The 14,990-nt window shown below is 51.7% G+C and overlaps 1 protein-coding gene across 2 annotated transcripts in view; it reads left to right on the top strand.

The window, feature by feature from the left end:
* Window positions 1–9,609, top strand: part of CEP164 (centrosomal protein 164) — a 68,278-nt gene extending 58,669 nt beyond the window's left edge. For both annotated transcript variants that reach the window (XM_023517283.1, XM_012809589.2), the window contains exons 20-32: window positions 302–445; window positions 888–971; window positions 1,083–1,151; window positions 1,507–1,682; window positions 2,030–2,156; window positions 2,479–2,540; window positions 3,037–3,244; window positions 4,055–4,162; window positions 5,020–5,131; window positions 5,747–6,097; window positions 6,955–7,021; window positions 7,881–8,003; window positions 8,183–9,609. In XM_023517283.1, the coding sequence (XP_023373051.1) occupies window positions 302–445; window positions 888–971; window positions 1,083–1,151; window positions 1,507–1,682; window positions 2,030–2,156; window positions 2,479–2,540; window positions 3,037–3,244; window positions 4,055–4,162; window positions 5,020–5,131; window positions 5,747–6,097; window positions 6,955–7,021; window positions 7,881–8,003; window positions 8,183–8,279 (1,728 nt within the window). In that variant the 3' untranslated portion in view covers window positions 8,280–9,609. The remainder of the gene's footprint in view (window positions 1–301; window positions 446–887; window positions 972–1,082; window positions 1,152–1,506; window positions 1,683–2,029; window positions 2,157–2,478; window positions 2,541–3,036; window positions 3,245–4,054; window positions 4,163–5,019; window positions 5,132–5,746; window positions 6,098–6,954; window positions 7,022–7,880; window positions 8,004–8,182) is intronic.
* Window positions 9,610–14,990: the final 5,381 nt, after the last annotated feature.

Here is a 14,990-nt window from a genome sequence, read left to right as displayed (position 1 = left end):
GAGTCTTATTTTGTCATCCTTGGTAGAGTGCCGTGGTGTCACTGCTCACAGCAACCTTAAACTCTTGAGCTCAAACGATTCTCTTGTCTCAGCCTCCCGAGTAGTTGAGACTACAGGTGCCTGCCACAACGCCTGGCTATTTTTTAGAGACGGGGTCTCGCACTTGCTCAGGCTGGTCTCAAACTCCTGAGCTCAGGCAGTCCACGTGCCTCAGTCTCCCAGAGTAGGGGTGGGGGGACCATGACCTTCGTGGTGGGAAGGTCAATTGCAGTTTCCTACTGGTGGGCTTACCCCGCTTCAGGAGAGGAAGCAGCGGGCTGACCTCCTGGGGCACCTGACTGCAGAGCTAGAGCGCCTCCGGAAGGCCCATGAGCGAGAGTTGGAGACCATGAAGCAGGAGCAGGAGAAGCATCTGGAGGACTTGCGGCGCCGGCACCAGGAGCAGGTGAGGGGCCTGGGGCGAGATGAGCCCACCACGATGTCTCCGTGCAGAGCCAGAAGGTGCTGGGTGCACATGCCATGGCTGAAGCAGGATGGAGCCCAGCAGCTTCCCGACTGGGGGTCTTTCACTGGCCATCTCCAAGCTGGGGCATCTTTGCTCCTTTGTTTTCTGGGCTGGGGGACATGCTTGGGATTAGAAAGGGAAGCCAACCCTGGTAACGCTTTGGAATCAGCCCTTTGCTCTCCTTGCCCCTGCTGGAAATACACAAGGTGTGGTGCTTTCCTGGGAGGCTACAAGGGCACACTGGGAGGAAGTCTGAGCCCAGAGTGGAGGTCATGGTGTGGCATGGTGGGTTGTGGGTTCTGGAACCTGCTCCTGCCCCTCAGCTGATGCCTTATACTCTTTCTACACTTACGTCTTTCTCTCCACTTGCTCTTCTGGGCAGGAGAGGAAGTTACAAGATTTAGAGATGGAATTGGAAATGAGAACTAAAGATGTCAAGGCCAGATTGGCTCAGCTGGATGTTCAGGTGAGGGATCTGCAAGGGCCTTGCCCTTAGAGTGACAGCTTCTCTAGAAGACTGGCCCTGCCCCTCACCCCTGGGTCTGTAGTCAGCCAACATGCTCTGTCTGCCCCCCAGGAGGAGACTGCCCGGAAGGAGAAGCAGCAGCTACTTGATGTGCAGAGGCAGGTTGCTCTGGAGAGCGAGGTTTGTCTGCTGCTCTTGGTCTTGTTGTCCGTTTGCTTTTCCTTCATCCCCTTCCTTTCCACACCTGCCCTCCCGACACCATTTTTGTTTGCCTGATCAAAGCCCTGGAGTTCCAAGCTCTGTTGGCTAATATTCCACTTATAGCTTCACTCTGTGGACCTCCACTTGGGAACCTTAAAGAATTGGGGCTGTGGTGGGACAGGAGCCTGCAGGCCTCCTGACCTCAGAGATGATGACTTCAGTCCCATACCCTAGCCCGGGCTCCTCAGGCTTCCCTGCCTGCAGCTCATGCTGCTGCTGCCTGCCTTCTCCCCACTGTGTCTCTGGGTGCTTTGATCTTTCCTTCTGTCCCCAGGAAGCCACAGCCACCCATCAGCACTTGGAGGAGGCAAAGAAGGAGCACGCCCACCTGTTAGAGTCAAACCGGCACCTCCGAAGAATTCTTGACAAACTTCGGTCTCGCAAGATGGAGGTGGAGTCTCAAGTGGACCTGCTGCAGACTCAGAGTCAAAGACTGCAGAAACGCATCAGGTGGGGTGGGCACTTAGCCGCCCTGGCCGCCTCCCCCTGCCCTCTGATGTCTGCTGGTTGTGGGGCCTGTGTAATCATGGCCCAGTTCATAGGGAGAGGCAGAGGTGGAATTGCTGACTTGGGGGCCAAGCAGAAGAGCCTGTGGCTGCTGCATTTTGTAGGAAGTAGGAGATTGTTAGGAGGGTGTGAAGAGCAGGGGATCCTTGATTGTACTGTTGCGCCTCAGCCCCACCTCTGGGACTGTGGCTGGAGTGAGACAGTGGAGATGTCCCAGGAGGACGCTGCCTGGGCTGCTTCATCACGAGACCTTGCCTCACAGCTGCTGCCCACTCTGCTTCCCTCTACAGCAACCTGGAGGCAGAAGCTCAGAGGAGGCAGGACCTGTTGAAAGAGCTGGCAGTTGAGCAGAGTAATACTTCCTCACATTTTGAGCCGGAACTCCACATTGAGGACCTGAGGAAATCTCTTGGGATGGTGAGCTAGGGGCTGGAGACTGGGTGGGACATCAAGAGGGGTGCCGCACCAGGGGTGGGGCATTACAGAGCATCAGGAGAGCCTGTACCCAGGGGTGGGTATTGGAAAGGATTGTGGCTCTGCTCTCTGTAGGACCTGGCCTCCGGTTCTTATTCCTAACTTCCTATTGTCTCCACCAGTCGGGTAGTGTCTATGGCAGTTGCCTGGCAGCTGGCAGAGCCATTTCCTGTCTAGGCCACTGGGAGGCCTTCGGGGTCTCTTCAGCCTGCACGATATCTGCTTTTGCTGTACTCAGTAGGTCTTTTCCACTGTGTATCCCTAGAACCAACCCAAAGAGGTGTCTTCTACTCTTTCTCAGAGCAAGGAGGACTTGTCCTTGGACAGGTGAGTTCCCATGACTTGTCTTATTTTGGGTTGGGAGTACTGTGAAGGAGTGAGTGAGTGACTACCTGGTTTAGAGAGCTGGGGTGAGCTGAAATGAGGTGACAGTGATCACCTATGGGGCTTGGTTCAGCAGGAACGCCCTAGGGGACTGAGAAATCTCCTCTGGCAAGTTAAGACATTGCCCACTGTAACTTTTGACACAGCATTCTGGCATCTGCTGATGTCTGGTTGACTGCTGGAATGCCTGGTCATCTGTGTTGGAGGGCCTAGATGCAATCCTGTCAGAGTCAGGGTAGGGCCACTGCTAGTCCTGCATGCTGCACGCTGTAGGCATTTAACAGTGGCATCTCAGCACTCTGCCCAGCCGCAGCCTGGCAGCTCCTGCCTGTGCTCAGGGTGGGCATCAGCTAGGAACTGGCTGTGTGACCCAAAGCAGGGTTCTTAGAGCCTTGTGTTTTCCTTCTCCAATTCTGCTGTCCTGCCTGTCCTCCCACAGTGTGCGGCACTACGTCTCTGCTGAGGGAGTAGCCCTCCGTAACGCCAAGGAGTTTCTGCTGCAGCAGACACGCTCCATGCGGAGGCGGCAGACAGCTCTGAAAGCTGCGCAGCAGCACTGGCGTCATGAGCTGGCCAGTGCTCAGGATGTGGCTGAAGACTCGACAGACACCAAGGCCCTGGGAGATGTGCGCAGGAACCTGGAGGAGGTCAGGAGCTTGAGAAAAGGCTGCCAGCCTTGTCCCGGGGGAGCACTGAGAGAGCCAGTCCCATACTCAGGTTTGGGCTTTCCCAGTTGGTTAAAATGAGAGTAGCCTCCTGGACCCTGGGGTCACTTACAGTTACATGGCAATGCATAGCACTTCTTTAATAGCAAACCACTGGATCCTCACAGTAACCATATACTCTATAATGTGCAAGGTTGTTTATTATTCCCATTTTCTAGGTGAATAGTAACAAGTAAGATTTTAAAACTTTAAATTTCAGAAAACTTTTAAACCTTTTAGTTGAAAACTTTTTCATTCTGTCATCCTAGGTGCTTCTTTCATACATGAAAATCCTTTAAACACACTCAGCATAAGTCTCTGAGTAGCTTCTCTGATAGCCTGATTTGCATCAGAAAGGCAGAGATTTTATTGTTGCTAGTTGGTATTACAAATCTCTGTACCAGTACAGGGTCCTGGCAGACCCTGGGGCTCTCTTGCATCATTCCTGTGCCCTCAGAATTCTCATGAGGAGGATGATGATGATAGTGATAATTGGAGCAGTGATGACAGTCACCATTTGGTTAACAGTTATGATGTGCAACTTTATTAGGTATGAGCATGGTGTTACACATGTGACATACTGTCATTTAATTCTCATAACCTTATGAAAAGTCACATTTCTCTTTTCCAGATGAGAAACAAGACTAAGAGTTAAGGAATTTATTCAAGATCACCCAGCCAGCAAATGGCAGAGTTGGGACTCTTACATCCGTGTGGTTGGTCACTTCTCCTCCCCTTTCTCCCTGGCTGCAGGAGACCAGGCACCTGGATGAGATGAAGTTGGCCATGCGGAAAGGCCATAACCTGTTGAAGAAGAAAGAGGAGAAGCTGAATCAGCTGGAGTCCTCCCTTCGGGAAGAGGTGCAGCCCTGTGGCCACGTAGCCCAGTGTGGTTGCTGCCTCCCTCTTCTGATTCTGGGGTTGGGTTGGGTTCTTTGGTCCTGGGCAAGGGAACTGGTCCTCAGGACCCAGGACTGGGCAGTGGGCTTTAGGCTCCTGGCTGGTGGAAATGACTGGTTCCAGCTCTGAGTTTGTTGAAGCCACTGAGGATTTGGCTGTCTGTGCCGAATGGTCCTGAGTATACCTGGAACCTCTTACTGAAGAGTCCCGAGAAGTGGATCTAGCCCTGCCCTAATTCTGTCAGTGTACCTAAAGAGAAGTTTGACTAGGGTGTCAGGAATGGACACACATGACAGGTTTTCCAACCTGGCCTGTGACCTTGTAGACTTTCTGCTGGGTACCTCAGGTTTAGCTGTGGCAGGAGGGGGACTCAGGTGGCTAGATCCAGCAGGGAGAGTTTACTGGGAGGCTGGGGCAGGTATCTATGGTCCTGGTGGCCCTGTTGGCCATAGCTCAGGTGCTTCGATTCTCTTAGTTTCACCCCCCTCCCAGCCTGCTGTGAGGCAGCCTGTGTGGTCTCCTCAACCCCCACTATGGTGCCTCCTGGGACTGGGCCCCAGAAGAGCCTACCTACTAAGTCTGCAGTCCCCATAAGTCAAAAGGGCAGCAGCCTACAGACAGTCTCAGATATATAGCAACATAATTGCTAGGCGAGCAAACAGAGATGGCCTTTCATGGGTTTGTGTAAGAAAGCTAGCGTGAAGACAGAACATGCAAAAGAACCCAGCTCAGCATTCTAGCCACTTGCTGGGAAGGCAGGAGGCAAGGTAGAGAGCACACTGGAAGGGGCAGTAATAACTGCTGCTTCTACCCCTCAGGACTTAGGCGAGGACACTTTGAAAGGATCTCCCACCAAGAAGGTGACCTTCGACCTCAGTGACTTGGACGACACAAGCAGTGAAAGTTCCAGTTCTTCCTCTACGCCTCGCAGTGAGTGGTGATGGCAGCAGGGAGGTAATGAGGGAGATGCCGGGATGAGGACTGCAGTCTCCAAGGATAGGGAGGAATAGGGGAACAGAGGGCTGTTCCTCAGCCTTGCAGAAGGACGTCTCTGTGAGCTGGTGTCTATACTAGGTACTCAGCTAATGCTAGGGAGTTAATGCCTGGTTTGCTGGCAGAAAGGGCCCAAAGTTAATGCCTGGTTTGCTGGCACACAGGGCCCAAAGGGTCAGAGGGCCTTCTGAATGCTGCAGAGCACTTTACCATGGGAGAGCTGTTCTCTGCTAGCCTCTGCTCTTGCAAGGCCTCCCTGGGGAAGGCTGTTCTCCCTCTGCTGGGCTGGCCTGAATGTGGGCAGAGGGCCCTCTTGCCTGTCTTCTCTCCAGGGTCCTGGGCCCCTTTCCCAGGGCCTTGCCCTGGAAGCTGTTTCTTATGGCCAGCTTTTAGAACACAGAAGCTCTGCTATCCCTTGACACCCCCATAAGCCAAGCAGCTGTTGTCTTGGTTGTCTGGAGGAACAGGGAAGGACAGCCAGCAGGGGATCTGAGGTCATTGCAGGCCTGACCCTGAGTTCTTCCTCACCATCCACCTCTTCCCATTCAATAGGCTTATCCCCAAGTCCCGTCTTCCCTGACAAGATCCATGACCTGAGCAGCTCCCTGCAGCGGATCAGCAGCCAGCTGAACACCGTCCTGGGCCTCCTCGGCAGCCTCAGTGCTCAGCCACCACCACTCTTCACTTCCATGCCAGCGAACTTCTCTCTCCGGGCTCCCAAGAGCACCTCCACTCCCACCTACTGCCCCTCCTTGGCCAGAGCCTCGGCCTCATCCCCTGTGACACCCACATTCACATCCACGCAGTGGGCTTGGGACCCGGGGCTGGGTCCTAGGCTCTCCTCCTCCATGGCTCAAACAGTAGATGACTTCCTGCTGGAGAAATGGCGTAAATACTTTCCATGTAAGCCTCACTCTGGGCCGGCATTTGGATCTGGGCTCAACCTTCCCACCGTCCTCCTCCTCCTCTTTTCTTCTGCCCTCTTTTTCCTATTCCTCCTTTTTCCTCCCCTTGTCCCATGCTCCCCAACTTCAGCATGGTCATTGGTCCATTGGCCCTGGGGGTGTCTGATGAACAAGACCTTGTTGGTGGTCCTGCAGCCAGAGGCTCTGTGGGTCAGGATGTTTTAGGATGGAGCCTGGGTTGATTGGTCCTTTTTTTAATGGATTCTAGAACTCAACAGAACCTACAAATCATTATAGTTGTCATCAATAATTACCATCTTGTGTAGTACATTATGGGCCAGGCATTTGGTATTTCTGTTAAGTCTTCATGGTAATTTTCTGAGGTAGTAATTATTTATCCACATTTTACAGATGAGGAAACTGAGACTCAGAGAGGTTAAATTATGTGCTCCGGGTACCCAGTGAGTGAGTAGCAAACTGAGTTTTGACCCATGGCTCTGTGACTCCAGGATGCTGCTTGTAACCTCTTGGTGTGTGGTTCCCCCTCGCTTCAGGCCTCTCCTGGTCTTATAGCCCCTAAGGAATATGAAAAACCATAAACACACTGGCATTTGAGGAAATATAAATTTCTTCTTTCTGCTTCAACTCAAATTTGAAAAGTAGATTAAGTTTTAGAAATTAAATAAATAGGACCATCCTCTGTCTTACCTCCAGCCACTGAGGCTGTTCCTGCTTTTATTGTTTGCTCTGGGGAGGCAGGAGGTGCAGGTGAGCAGGGAGGCATCCTGCAGGCTCAGGAGAAAAGTGGCTCAGTGCCCCTCCCAGGTGCTGAGCCCTTTCCTCCTGCCCTTTCAGCAGGCATCCCACTGCTGAACAACAGTCCCGCCCCCCTGGAGAACAGGCTGGGTTACGTATCTGCCAGGTAAGCCTCCTTATGGCTTGGTCAAGTAGAGCCTCACAATCAAGTTTCTTGCTGTGAGGGGAGCAGACCTTCTGGACCTATTGTCCCAAGAGGTCAGGAAGATGCCCAGTCTACAGAGCTACCCATGTCTTACCTGGGTCTGAGGTGCCCCTCCACAACCAAAGGAAGTCCCATTAGGGGCAAGGCCAGGCTTATGTTGCCAGCTCCATGAGGAAGTGACCCTGTGGCCCCTGGGGGCAAAATCAGCCCCTGGTAGGACCCAGCCCCTGCCCCTTCCTAGGGCCTCTCCGGTCTTGGAGTCTGGCCTTTTGTCTTCGCCCTTGAGTTCTTGTTTGCTTCCTATGGCTCCTTTCTTCCCCAAGTCCTGCTGAGCAACATCTGGAGTGAGAGGGGCACCCCACTGGGGAGACAGACGGGCAATTATTTAAACCTGTTATTAATTTCCCATTCATCTTACTCCTTGCCAAATGTATCCCTCACTCCTGCTAAGGCCCCCAGCCATAAGTAACCCCCCACCTTCCCTTTAGCCAACTCTGGAGCTGGTACTGGGCTTGAGTTGTTGGAGGGGAGCTATGCTGATGGGATTGGCTGGGAATAGGCAGATGTGGGAGCCCAGAGGCTGATGTCTGTGGTATGAACCTGGGAGGTGAGGCAGGGCGATCACCACCTTCTCTTTTGGGAATTGTTCTAGAGGGGCAGATTTGCCTGTGAAAGGATGCTTTGAATTGCTGGAGACCCCCAAAAGACTGCAGTTGGGAGGAGGCAGTGTAACGGGTTGGCGGGTTGGCATAGTACACATCCCCTTCCTCTGGCAGCCCTGGCTCCATTCTTCCTCTCCCCACACTCTCCTCCTTCCCAGTGAGCAGCTCCGCCTCCTGCAGCGTCCACATTCCCAAATCCCCGAGGGGGGCAGCACCAACTTTCAGGGCATGATCGAGGCTAACCGAAAGTGGCTAGAAAATTTCAAGAACGACTCCAAGTTGTATCCTTTTAGTTGGTTCCAGAATCCTGGTCCTTTCCTACAGTAGCAACCAGGCTGGGCTGCACGGCCTGTCCTTGTGCCCTGGGGGTCCAGGGAGCATCCTGTTCAGCCTTTGACCTTCTGTTGGCCCCTGCTGGGTGTGCTCAGCTGATGGCAGTTTTCCTTCACTCCGTGGCCAGACATCTTTTCTCTTCGGTGCCCAAGCCAACAGCCACTTCCAGCCTCTTGCAGCTGGGCTTGGATGAGAAGAGGAGGCTGAAGGTGTTTCACTATTGAGTCTCTGAATGGGGACGTGGGACAGCCTGGCCTCTCCTCCACCCAGACCAAGTGCCTGAAGAGCTGCCTGGTAAAGCATTTTCCAGTCCCCTTTGCCACTCACCCCACTCAGGACTTGGAGGGGCAGCAGGGACTACAGGGTGGGTGAAACAGCCTCATACTCTATACCCACATAATGGGTCATGGGCTGAAACAATGGGTGGGACTGCTGCAAGATCCTGCATGACGTGGCGAGCTGACGGCCCATGGCTGCTGTGGAGCGTGGAGATGCGAACACCTTTGGGAAGAAGCTGCCTTCAGGACCCAGGGAACCTCTGGGACTGGGCTGGTCCCTTGGTGCTACAGGGCACATCTTGGGGCTCCCCTGGAGGTTGTGTATATGGTTCTTGATACACCAGGACAAAGTCCCCCAGCATGTTTATACCCTGGGGCCAGATCTGTGGGGCTCACCCCTGTCTCTCTAAGGCCTTAGCCTTAGACATTAGGCCCTTTCATTTCTTTTCTGTTTCCTTTCAGTTTTTAAAAAATTTCTCCTTTTCTTGAGCATTCCATCTTTCCTTTTGACTATCTCAGGATTGGCCCAGAGCCCTGGGGAAGGTTGCTGGGGCCTGTCCCTCTGCTGCACTGTACTTTCCTCAAGGGCTGTCCTCAGGAGCGCCCCTCTTCCTTCCCCCGGGCTCCTCCTCAGCCATCCCAGCGAATCTCAGGTCTCAAGTATACAACTTCTCCAGGAAGCCAAAAAGCCATAGGAAAAGACTGGGATGGCTTCTGGTCCTCATCTGGGTTTTTCTCTTCCTGGAACACCTTGGGTATTCATGAGTCCTTGTTTCCGTCTGTGTTTTCAACCTGTGCCTGACCCCACTGCTGCCTGTTCTTAGAGCCTGGCTAGTGAGGGGCCGGACCAGCACCTGGTACTGGCAGTGAGGGGTCTCATGTCAGTAGGTGCTGCAGCCACTCTGGCTGAGCTTTCCACAGCCCTGCTTCCCATCGGTGGGCTCCTGGGGTGGGGATTTGCAGGAGTTGTTCTCTGACATGGCTCATGGTTGAAATAAAATGCCCCCATTTGTTCTTGTCTTAAAATCTGTGGGGGTGCCCTTGCCTCTGTAACACATAAGAACCCAATTCTCAGTGTCCCCCCTCTCATTGCTTTGTCATGCAATAAGAACCTAAGATCTAATTGACTGTTTTATCTGTTAGATGTCTTTTAGGCATCAGCCTGCCACACAGAAAAAGCCCATTATGTTATTTGGCTCATTCTGTGTGCTTTGGGAATAGCTCATGTGATACAACCAACTCGAGTGATAATCCTGTGTTTTCTACATCAATTAAATCTCTGCAGGTCCATTTTCTACAAGGCAGTTGTGTGAATGTGTCTACTTTTCTTTGGAGGCCTTGGCTTCCTTCTTCCTGGGAAGGGAGGAAGGGAAAATTAATATTCATGGAGCACCACCCTAGGTAGTATCCGATTTAATCATCCCAGCAATGTAGATAGTTATGTAGATATTTTCTGCTTCATTTTATGGAAGAAGAAGAGGAGAGGCCAAGGCTTAGAGATCTTTAAGTGCCTCGGGTAAGTCCCCAGTAAAGTAGCTGAGCTCTCTGTACTCCATTCGTGGACCCCTGGAGCACCCTTTCCCAGTCCCTGGAAGTGCTAACATTCTCCATCTCCCTCTGCCTCCTCCTACTCCCCCACCTGCCAGCTGGAGACCCATAATACCATTTCCCAAAGGCCAGCTGGCTTTTTCCCCCAATGCAGACAAATGAAAGATAAGCCCCCCACACTCCCTAAGCTGGCACAGTTGGTTTTTTCCTGCTCCTCTGGTATGAGCAGTTTTCATATAGCCTTGGATTTATAGCAAGAGAATTTGAGGAGGGCAACTGAGATGGCTCCTTTCATTTATCTGCATAAGAAAGCCAACTAGGACAAAAGTTACAAAATAACCCAGACTAGTGTCCTACCCACTTCCTAGGAAGGAAAAACAAAGAAAAAAAAAAAAGGGGAGGGAGAAAGGAAACAAGGTAATTCTAAATTTGTTGATGCCGCCTCGTGCCAGGTGCTTTTCAGAGGTTGCTTGTAATCCTAATCTTTTGAAGCTGGTATTCTTAATGTATAGATGAAGACATTTAGGCTCAGCAGGGTCAAATCACTGTAGCGCAAGGTCACACAAATCCTAGCTGAGGAGGTTGGATTTGAAGGTAGACTTCTGAAAGCTGGATTCTGTTGAGACCATGCTCCTTGTTCTCTTCCTGGCTCACAGACCAGTCCTAGCCTCCTTGGTTTGAAGACCTGGGCTCCAGGGTGGGAGTGGCTTTGAGCCATAGCGCTGGAGGAGCAAAACCTTCATTGGCCAAGGTTTACAAAGGAACTTTTTCAGATACTCCAAAATCATCCCTGCCCTTCCGTGGGTTTTAGAATCTGACTGAGGAGACTAGAATCATAGACCTTTGGAGCTGAAAGGGGCTGTCTTAATCTGTTCGGACTGCTATAACAGAATAGTGAACGGGGTGACTTTCAAACAACATTTCTTGTAGTTCTGAAGCTTAAAAGTCCAAGATCTAAGTGTTCCTTGTCTGGTGTGGGCTTTCTGGTTCGTGGAAGGCACCTGCTAGCTGTGTCATCACACAGTACAAGGACAGAACCCTGTTCGGTTCAGCCCCTCCCTTATAAGGAAACTCATTCCATTCTGTTCAGGAGGGCTCCACTTCCATGCCCTAATCACCTCCCAAAAGCCCCACCTCCTCTTACCATCACCTTGGAGGTTGGATTTTATCAAATGAATGGGGCGGGGTGGGGGAGGGGACATAAATATTCAGTCCAAAGCAGGGACTTTGCAGGTCACTGGTTCAATCCAGGCATGCTTTGTTGTAAACAGCCTAGCAAGATTATAATAGCTGCCCCATGTTGCCCTGGCAGTATATGGCAGGGGAGGACCAGGTTCTAACTTTCTGGAGCTTCAGGAATGAGTTTTTGTTGTTTTTTTAAAGAGGATACCAATTTTGAATAAACTATATGTTCACATGACTCAGAATTCAGATGGGACAAAAGTTACTCCTTCTATGAGCTATCTACTGCGCCTCCTTGAGGGTAGCAAGTATTACCAGGTCCTTCTGGAGAACCGAAGGAAAATAAAAAGGGACGATGTTATGCTTCTCTTTGCCATTACCGGTGGGGTATGGGTCATTCCTAACAGAGGATGGGGTGATTGCCCAAAGCTCTGTTGTGAGACGTTTGTTGACTTTTCCTAAGGGAGCAATGTTGGGAATGATGACAGATCACCCCCGACTTTTCCCCTACCCTGAATAAAATCTTCCACACACAACAGCAGTATGGGGAAGTCACCCTGGCCTTAAGATGCTTGGGTATACTTTTGATTTTGCTGCCTACAAGCTCTGTGACCTGAACAAGTCTGTTCTGGTTCCTGGTCAAAAGCACACTCCCGAGATGAGGGAGGGTGGCAGCCTCAGCTTTAGCAATTCCAAGGGGTCCGCCTCGGGTGGGGCATCGGCCTCATTCGGAAGAATGATGGAGGGCCAGAGTAGGGCTTAGGTGGGGAGGGGCGCTGAGAGGGGATGGCTGGTCCCACCCCCAGCTTCTTTGAAGGGAGGTGGGGAAATGATAGTTAAAAACTGGAGTGCCGGCTCGACGCCTATAGCTCAACCGGCTAAGGCGCCAGCCACGTACACCTAAGGTGGCGGGTTCAAATCCCCAGCCCGGACCCGCCAAACAACAATGACGGCTGCAACCAAAAAATAGCCGGGCGTTGTGGCGGGCGCCTGTGGTCCCAGCTACTTGGGAGGCGGAGGCAGGAGACTCGCTTGAGCCCAGGAGCTGGAGGTTACTGTGAGCTGTAATGCCACGGCACTCTGCCCAGGGGGACAGCTTGAGGCTCTGTCTCAAAAAAAAAAAAAAAACTGGAGTGCCTGCCACCAGCCATGTCCTAAAGAGTTGCGAAGAGCCCTGTCCTCCTTTTTTGCATCTTCTATTTTCCCTGCTTATCTGCCCCATGGAAGGTGCCTTCTCCAGCAGCTGTGTCCCCAAGTGAAGGGCTGATGTCACACTGCTTTGCCATGATGAATGACCACAACCAAAAGAAGACAGGCTTACCCTTCTTTTCCAGTTCTCTAATTTGAAACAAGAATACACCCAGGATTTCCCATCCCAGAAGCTGGTGGTTCACATGTGCCAGCACACACATTGGCAATGACCTTGTTTCTAGTAAGTAAGTCCATTGAAACGGAAACTTTAATTTACATGAGATGTTTTCATCGTCACTCTGGAAGAATAAAACAGAGGTGCTGGTGCCCTGCTATCACAAGGATTACTCACATCAGAGTAGGGTTGGGGAGACGGCGGACAAATGTAAATAGGAGTCCTTGTAATTTAGACTCTGCCAACATTTTTTATCAGATGGGAGGAGAAGAAATGGCCAGGTATTCTGCTTCTAATGTCCAGGACAGTGCGGACACATGCACACACACAGCATAGAGAGAGCACTTAGCTCCCTCGAGGGTTAGCATCCTGATTGTGAGTGCGTTGGAAGATCTGGTGGCATTTCTTCTAGAGAAAGTGTAGGAGTGCCCATCTGGCCCAGCAGGGCACTATCCTCAAAGCTCTGCTCCTCTTCCCTGTGGGGCCCCACAAGGCCTCCCTGGGAGGACCCGTTACGCAAGGGTCCAGTAGCTCCTCCTTTTGGGCTGGCAGGACTGTGGAGAGGCTCCCAGCAATGCTCTGACCCTTAGGCTCTCGTACATACTCTGGGATGGCCAATGGAACCTTTTGGAGCCAGGCTTAGGATGAGATGGCCTGAGAAGAAGGATTACCACCCCTCTTTCTTGATTGAGTCAGAACATCTGGTTAGTTTTCTCCCTCCTATGTTTTCTTCTTGAAAGAACCTTATCAGTTCATCTAATCCACATGTCAGTTGCTTCCACCAGGCTCTGTGCTCTGATTGGACAGGGGGCTGGATCTGGGTCTTTGGGATGATTGATCTGGAGTTGGGAGAGACCTAGTGGGTTCATTAAGCAGCTCAGCCACAGTCCTCACTCCCAGGCACATTACCGGCTCTCAAGCAGCCTCCTAGCTATGCAGGGAGAGCTCTTCTAAGTAGTATTTGTGATGAAATGGTGTGCGGGTGGGCAGCACGGCCTGGCAGGGTGCTGCCCCTACGTCCAGGAAGCACAGAGGCGCTCTAGCAGGATGGGGTGCAGGTTGTGCTCTCCTAGTTTTAAAAAATCCTAGCTAGAGAGGTCAGCCTGCTTCCTGGCTTCGCTCTCTGGAGGGCATAGGTGACATTCCTGATGACCTCTACAAAGGAGAGGGACATCTGCTCTTGGGAGGTAGCGAGCAGAGAGACAGTTTGTGGAGTCCCATTTCAGAGTTAAAAGCAGAGAGGGTATGAATCAAACAAGGATTCCCACTTTAGCCTATGTCTCAATTTTCACATCGTGAAAATGGGGTTGGTAGTATTGTCTATCCCTTAAAGTGGTGGGAAGGCTGAGGAAGTCCCCAGCACAGTGTCCAACAGGTGGTCAGCCCTCAGTGAATGCTAGCTAGCCGCTGTTATCACCGCCCCGGGCAGGGAGGTCAGGAGCCATGACTTAGATGCTGGAACTTGTGTGACTTCCCATGAGTAACAGCAAAAGTCTTGGACACAAAGACAAAACAAGGAAGAATTTGCTGAGGATTGTGTTCCTCTTCATGGCCAGTTATGTGTGAAAGAGGCGAGGAGAGGAGAGGGTTGCAGAGGGGAAGGAGAGTGGAGAGGAGAGGGGAGAAGTGGAATGCACAGGCTCTGGGGCAGGCAGAGTATGGACGAGGCAGGGCAGGCCTGAGAGATGGTGCCGTGGGCTGGAGCAGGAGAGTGGCTCATGCTTGTCAACCATGTGGACTTGGAAGTTTGAGGACATAGGCTTGACCACTCTCCTAGTGATCAATCCCCTCGTAGGGCCACTGCTGGGCAGCCTGGGCACTTAGGCCTAGAATCAGAAAGGGGCAGAGGTAGGGGTGGAGACCGGACTCCTTTGGATGACTGTTATATTGGGCTGCCTCTACATTATGCCTGCAAAAGACCTGGGTTCAAATTCTGGCTGCTGTTTACTGGCAGAGCATGAGAAGTTTGGGAAATGAGTCCTCTTTCTAGGCCTCAGGTTCTTATTTTTGTAATGGAGCTGAAACTACCTCACACTGAGAGGATTAATGAGATAACTCAAGTCAAGTACCCAGAGTGAAGAACCTTGTAAACTGTAGAGTGCTGTGGAAATGCAAGTTGTTACCCAGCCTCTGCTTGAGTGTTCTTCAGGACAAGGTGCTTATCACTCCATAATGTAGCTAATTCTGCAGCTGACCCACACCAAGGAGCAGTGGGGAGCCTTTTCTTACAGTTCTGTCGTGGACCCACACAGAAAATAAGCCTCTCTCCTTCCATATGACATAATGAAATGGGTCACAGATGTCTTCCCACCCAGCTTGTCCCTCTCTCTTTTTTTTTTTTCTGAGAGAGTCTCACTATATTGCCCTGGGTAGAGTGCTGTGGCATCACAGCTCACAGCAACCTCAAACTCTTGAGCTCAAGCAATTCTCTTGCCTCAGTCTCCCAAGTAGCTGGGACTACAGGCACCCGCCACAACACCCGGCTATTTTTTTCTTGTATTTGTCATTGTTGTTTAGCAGGCCTGGGTCAGGTTCGAATCTGCCAGCCCGGGTGTATGTGG

Source organism: Otolemur garnettii, unplaced genomic scaffold (assembly GCF_000181295.1).
Source record: "Otolemur garnettii isolate 467f Iridium unplaced genomic scaffold, OtoGar3 scaffold00108, whole genome shotgun sequence".
In the NCBI taxonomy this organism is placed as follows: Eukaryota; Metazoa; Chordata; class Mammalia; order Primates; family Galagidae; genus Otolemur; species Otolemur garnettii.
The sequence above is the reverse complement of the archived record's forward strand: the minus strand, read 5'-3'. Positions and strand labels throughout refer to the sequence as shown.